The sequence below is a fragment of the Leptodactylus fuscus genome, chromosome 11, assembly GCF_031893055.1.
Source record: "Leptodactylus fuscus isolate aLepFus1 chromosome 11, aLepFus1.hap2, whole genome shotgun sequence".
NCBI lineage: Eukaryota > Metazoa > Chordata > Amphibia > Anura > Leptodactylidae > Leptodactylus > Leptodactylus fuscus.
The window spans coordinates 78792671-78799712 of NC_134275.1; the positions used below are offsets into that span (position 1 = coordinate 78792671).

A 7042-nucleotide genomic window follows, 5' to 3' on the forward strand; every position below is an offset into this window, starting at 1 on the left:
AGGACTTATATCTGTGGAATGGCTGAACGGATTTGGATAAATAAAACACCAAAATGCTCAGGGGAACAGCGCCGATCAGATGATGGATGTCATTGGATTTTTCAGACTTGGTGACAGGTCCTCTTTATAATGCAAAGATTGCCATAATCTAGGCCCCAATCCTTTTTCCAAAAAATGTGACAGAGGCCATTGAAATACAATTTTGGTTTTATTATAGATAATGCAGCTAATTAACCATTCCAAATGCTAATGAATAAATACCCACAATGCATCCCTCCAACCAAGAAATAAATAAGAATATTAATCAGAACCATAAATATTTCTTTTTTTTCCCAAATCACAGAAATAAACCGCCCCTCCCTATATTACCTTTCTGAAATATAGCAGCTATCTCTTTATTACACACTCAGGCCGCCACGTTCTCTCCTTCACGCTCCCTTATCCATAGGTGGGCCTCTGGCGTCAGCACGATATCATGTGACCAGAGTCGTAGCTAGGCCCCAAGGGCAATCAGGTCACTGCCCTGGCTTGGTATCTAAATACTGGGGTCTAAGTATGTTGCTTTTTGGCACCCAAGCACCTGCGTCACCTGCAATACCCCTAAAGTGGCACTCCAGTTGCAGGTCATCTTGGGTACTCTAAGGCTCTGTTGGAATTGGGGTTGTATTAAATTCCTTTGGGTTATCAGTGGTTTTGACAGCATGAATAATGTAATCCAGAACATAGATGGAACCTGACGTAACCCATTATAAGTCAATGGACTCAAAAATGGATCCGCCATACCAGTCATGGCTCCTTTAAGAAAGAGGCCAATAGCAGCAATGTGAACATGTTACCAAATTATGTAATAGGAACACAAAAAAATTGTAATTGTGTAGATTATATTGGCTAGAAATGGCTGCCCCGGTTCTGTACAAGTCCATCACACTGAGATTTAGGATATGAAACGGTGGTGCCCATTTCTTGCCCACTCCAGTTACGTGAACATATCCTGTGACCTAAATGTATCAGACTCTGATGAAAACGCTCCAAAAATATCTCCACATTAGGGTTAGCACAAGAGCCAATTAATCAGATTGTCGAGGCAACGTTCCCCCAGGTAACAGAGGCGAGGACGGCAAACTGTAACTGTTCCGCTACCGCAGAGACTAGACGTGTCGGCATGCCCGGACCATGAAGAAGGAAAAGAACAACTAGGTTTACGGTTCAGAATACAGCAAATAATTTGTCATTATTGCCAAATCCATTCACCCAGAAATCAGTGATCCCGAATTACTGGCGCCGGGCAAAAAATTGTCCCGATTGCAAATCGGCAGGGAATTGCTAACAGTCAGGTATAAAGTGCAGGAGTGTTGGGGTCAGTTTTAACAAAAACCGAGGTATCTGTGATGGACCAGTGTAGTTTTGATCATCTGGACCCTTGAGGAACCAAAACAGTTTGATATATCTGGTACCGGTTTGGATTTCCAAAAATTTAGATATATTGTTCAAGTGGTATGGATCTGGTAATGGTAGTATGGACGTAGTAACGAAAACTGTTGTATTCCTATTACCTCTTATGTTCCTGCAGTTGAGTGTCATCCCATTCTTCTGTATGGCTTATCATATCTTATCCAGCTTTAACCTAACCATGGACATTAGGTTCTGGTGGGAACATCTTAGAAGATCCACCAACCAACCTTCTGATGTCTATGGGACTCATGGGAAAAATATAATTTGGACAGTATTGACCCTGTAGGCCCATTTTTGATCCGTCAGCTCAAAGACCTTTTGGCCCACGATAACCATGTCTTTGGCCATTTTCTCCCAACATCTCATGTCACACATTCATTCCAAAAATTCTTCACTCACTCCTTGTAAAGTTCGCCTGCCCGTCTCTCTCTGAAGGACGACCGCCCGTGTGACAGTCCAATCTTATTCCTCTATCCGTTATGTCTCTCGATCTATCTCCTGGTGTCTTTACTTCTCAGCCTGCTGTCCTCGTGTACCCATAATACATAGCTGAAACATACCCCCATGAAACTCCTATTTTACCCCATAACACCCCAAGATGGCACCTGTATTATTTAAAACAAGGGAGGGGGATAGGACGAGAGCAGACAGGGAAGAAGGTAGGAGACAGAGAGCACTGTGGTGGATGGAAAACACGGGAGAAGAGAGAGAGAGACGATATGAAGTGGTCAAACGTAGTCAACCAAGAGAAGGATGGAAAAATTTGAAACATGGGGTAAATACATAGGGACAAAGAGAGAAGAAAAATGTTTTTGGGAGGAGAAAGAAGGAAAAAACACAAGACGGAAAAGTGAAAGGAAGACGTTAAAGAAAGACGTTAAAGAAGATGAAAAAAAAAAGGAATAAAAAAGAGAGAATCTAGAAAAAAAGGTTTGGAGATAGGCGACTTAAGAAAGTGCTGGGTGAGATCTTGGTGGCTTGGCCTGTACATCGGATGCCCCCAAGTCCCAGAGGGATAATTCAGTTACCCCAGTCATTGTCATGGTGCTGAGCTGCGATGATAATAACCACTGTGAGGATGGTACACAGGACCATAGCGGCTATCCCCACCGCCAGGCTAATGAAGGAGAAGTTCCGGGCCTCACGAGAAGCTATTTCTGCAGACATGATGTCTCCACGAGCCAAAGCTGTCCTCACCTGTGGAGATAGAGGGACACGAGGTCAAACTATGTACCACTTCTACTACCATGGGGAAACATAGGTTGACCTACAATTATTGGCAAAAAGATGAGCAAGTCTCAAGAATATTCCACCATCCTGAGTACTACATCCTGGAACATCTGCACCTTTTTAGGAGAAATAGTGTGACTCCTTTGGCTGATTCCTCATCCTGAGGAGGAACCCTGTCCATAAGGTCTCTTAGGTTAAGCTCAACCAGGCCCCTGTATCTACAAGGGGCAGACATCAGGTCTGGAGTTCAAGGGTGCATAGGCCCGAGCTGATGGAGCCTCAAGGTACAAAACCTTTGGCATGCCCCATCGAAAACATTTTGTAGACCAGAATGGGGTGCTGCCAAAATTAATCTCTAACATTAGTTCATGGTCTGATGTATATGAAGAAAATCATACATATAGAATACACTACAGAATATATGTGCAATGGGTTCTCCAAGTCAGAAGTAGAAAGAGGTGGCTCTGAAGGTGGTCATCTTCCCACCTCTCATCCCTTCCCTTCTCCACCGATTTGGTGTTTTTTCCTCTTTTATTATACAGCTTCATCTCCGCTCAATTAGTCCATTTTTATCTTCATAAGTACTGGCCCCCTCAGGGTTCATGGTCTTTTCTCTGCATGGTCTATGTTCCGATGTGCTCTTCCGAAGCCATTATCTACTGGACCACACGTAAGCGTTCAACATGTTCAGCTCGCATTTGTAATTCTTGGTTGAACATTAAAAAATTTTAATAAAAACCTTCTCAAGCAATACACCAAAGACTAATGTACAGTTGAAGAGAAGAAACAGTTTGTTCTGCTACAGATCTGAGCCTCCACCCACACAGAAACACCAAGATGAAGAAGACATATGCAGGCTGCACAGAAATTACAAATCGACCGCTAGGAAACTATTAGGAAGACAAACCTCCACCTACAGAGGAAAATGAACACAACAAGTCTACTAATTGAAGTCTTGTATCTCCAAAAACATCAAAAACATCTCCATCTCCAGCCAAAACAAGACACGTCAGATCCAGAGCGATCGGGAGGAAACCGAGCAAAGTCAACATTTTTGACCAAACAAGCCCAACGTCTCTACAAGCGGCTGGACTTGGTATCCGGATATTATCGAGATTAGACAGAACTGGGAGAATCCATGGTTTGAGCTATTTTTAGAAGAAATCCAATTCTCTTTTGCATTTGCTAGCATGTTTTGAAAAACTGTTACCTGCTGGGACTAACACCGGGGACGAGGACAAGGAGAAATGTAAAATGGAGAAAAGACATGGAGGTCATTCCGCTTTAGGAACAGGAAATATAAATGCTGATACTGTAATAAAATTGGCGCACCATAGAGATCACCATTAACCCCAAATCAGGTTGTCACGGCTCCTTGTAACAGTCAACATCCAAAAACATTATGAGAAACATTAGATGGATAAGATAAGATAAGATAATCCTTTAATAGTCCCACATTGGGGAAATTTCAGCTTTTACTCGGCCAGGGGAGGGGAGGGGGTTGACGGTAGGTCGGTCTATCGGAGGCTTTTCCCCCCTCCTTTCTCCCCCAGGCTTTTCGGGGGGTCTTTCGAGCCGCACGCCGCCCTCGAGCTGGGGGGTTAGCGACGGGTGAGCTCTTCTCTTGGCGCGAGGGACTCGGCCCGTCGCGCGAGCAACAACTGGTGAACGCCAACCTGACTATGCTTCATTATTTTCCTACCTATAGTTTACGAGACTTAGCTGTTCCTTTGCCTGATTGGTGACATCACTGGAGAAATACTGGATCATACCAAGTATCACGAGGGGCCTACAATGCCTTAGAATACGGAATCTCAGATTCGACTAGATGTATTTCTCCAGTGATGTCACCAATCAGGCAAAGGAACAGCTAAGTCTCGTAAACTATAGGTAGGAAAATAATGAAGCATAGTCAGGTTGGCGTTCACCAGTTGTCCAACCACTTAGTTCAAGTCTTAGCCTTCTCCAAAAACCATGTCTCTAGTGACATCCCGTCCTGTAAGACAATCAGCTCAAAGACCAGATGAGCTTCCGGTAAGGGATCTATCTCTGGACCTTGGACCTCTGGGAGTTCGTTGCTTTACCACAACGGTAGAGGGGCTTGACCAATCATTGTGAAACATGGACCAAATCCGGGCATACAAATTTTTAGCTTTCACTAATACAACGACTGGTTATATTCTGCAGTAGGATCTCGGGACTGTCAGCATGGATTTTCAATAGAGATTGTAAAGATGACGGGTAATGACATTCAGCCCTTTATCCGCTTAGTTCCCAGAGGTGTTAAGTTGCTCAATCGAGCAGAAAAACTTCACCATGAATTTCTGAGAAGTCATTCCAACGAGCAAAGGAAAGTTTTGTTTCTAGGAAGTGTTTTTGGATACCAGGGTCAGACCGGTCTACCAATGTAGTTGAGGATCCTGCTGTGGCCCAGGCTCTGGATCCTAAACATCCAACAAAAGGGAACCCATTGGAGGTCTAGGTCTATTGGACTGATTTACACATTTATGTGAATATGTTCTTCATAGGAACTATCAGGACCATTTCCTCTGGAGGGCCCATAGAGCTTAATCCAACATGGCATTACATTAACCCCAAGACCTCAAGGTGGCTACTATCACATTGCTAAATACAAGAACGTCCTTACATAATGAGTAAGAGCGTTTCAGTAGAAGTCGTACTAAGTAGGACCTCCAGAAAACACTAAAGATCTGGTTCTCCAGGTTGTGTAGGGGGTTAATACAGCATGGCTTCTTTCTTCGAGAAAGAGGACACACCTATTTTGGATGGTTCCAGATCTACTGAAATAATAAGGGTTGGGGTGCAATACCACAGACAACCTGTGTACAGTTTTTAGAAGGAATCAGCCATGATTCATAATCCTGGACCATCTCTTAATAGTGTTGGGCTAGCCCACCAGTGTACCAGAGTATCCTCCTGCGGGCCCAAGGTCTAACTCAATCATGGTCCATCAAATTTGGAGTGTGCTACGGTCTATTTCCTGAGGGTTGTTGGAAGGTGGGTGTTTTATCTGATGTGACCAAGGAACCTCACTCCAACACTGCCCCTTAAAATATGAGAGCAACCAGGCAATCTTCTAAGAAGATGTGTCAAGACCTGTGTTGGTTTTACTGGTGGAGGATAGAAGAACATTGGACTATTCTTCCATGTGTGAACAGGACCTTCAGATCGTAACGTCTACCATCCCACCGAGTCTCACTCACCTGCACAGCCTTTATGATGGCAATAACTCCGGTGGGCCAGAAGCAGCAGATTGTGGTGAGCACAGCGATCGGCATATAGTCATGAGGAGGACGTCGTGGCTCTAATAGGGCCAGTCCAGGGGGGATTTGAGGAGGTGGGATCCCAGGCTGTGGGGGAACATTTCCAGCTTGGTATTGCTGTTGAAAAAAAAATCATAAAAACTTTGGTTCCACCTAATAATTGTATATCGTCATACAATTATAGAACTTTACGGACACGACATGACTATGGCCATTACTACGGCTCCCATAGGGGTGTAACAAAGCCCTCCTAGAGTCCTAAATGGTAAGGCTAAGAATCTGTCACTGCAAAACTAAGCAAAGCTGCTGACAACCCTCGTGGATGTTCTACGGTCAATCATAACGGTTGTCACCGTGTCTTCCCATAATAAGATGTGACATGTCTGTACTCACCGTTCCCATGGGATATACTGGCACGTAGGCTGTGCAGGGCTGCAGGTGCATGGGATACCCTGTTGGTTGCTGCACATACCCTCCCACTGGCAGGGTTCCTGTGGGCGTATGAGTCTGCACCACATACCCTTGGGGAGCTGGGGGCGCTCCAGTAAATGGGGTCTCCTGAAGATAGCCTTGAGCATCCTGCCGAGGAAGGGTAGCACTAGCCGGCTGGGGCGGAGGATCATTATAACCTGGAATTACTCCATTACAGGGACCCTCCCCCACCGGTTGGTTATAAGGTGGGGGGGAGCTGTGGGGTCCAGAGTCCGGAGGGCCTGAAGAGAATGAGGAGGTAGAACAGGAGGGGGCGAGAAAGAAAGAGAGGACACTGTCAGTCACAGCGCTGGAGATAACAACCCCCTGGGGCAACAACAGGTCAGAACACACAAGAAGTGACAGGGGCAACCGCACCGGCCAAATATAGACTCACAAATATACTCATCATATACAGTCAGGCCATAGAAGCTCTACAATGTGTACCCGTATATACAGACACCTATGGTGTGCCATACATATATAGTATACATGTATATAGTACATAAACCAAATCATAGTATACACGTATTGTACGGTATGTATATAGGGGCACATGATCCATAGATAGATAGATAGATAGATAGATAGATAGATAGATAGAT

The 7042-nt window shown here is 44.6% G+C and overlaps 1 protein-coding gene across 1 annotated transcript in view; it reads right to left on the reverse strand.

The window, feature by feature from the left end:
• Positions 1-572: 572 nt before the first annotated feature.
• Positions 573-7042, reverse strand: part of PRRT1 (proline rich transmembrane protein 1) — a 10270-nt gene continuing 3800 nt past the window's right edge. The window contains exons 2-4 of the mRNA XM_075259339.1: positions 6360-6679; positions 5907-6083; positions 573-2649 (exon numbers count right to left, since the gene is read on the reverse strand). Of these exons, the coding sequence (XP_075115440.1) occupies positions 2473-2649; positions 5907-6083; positions 6360-6679 (674 nt within the window). The 3' untranslated portion in view covers positions 573-2472. The remainder of the gene's footprint in view (positions 2650-5906; positions 6084-6359; positions 6680-7042) is intronic.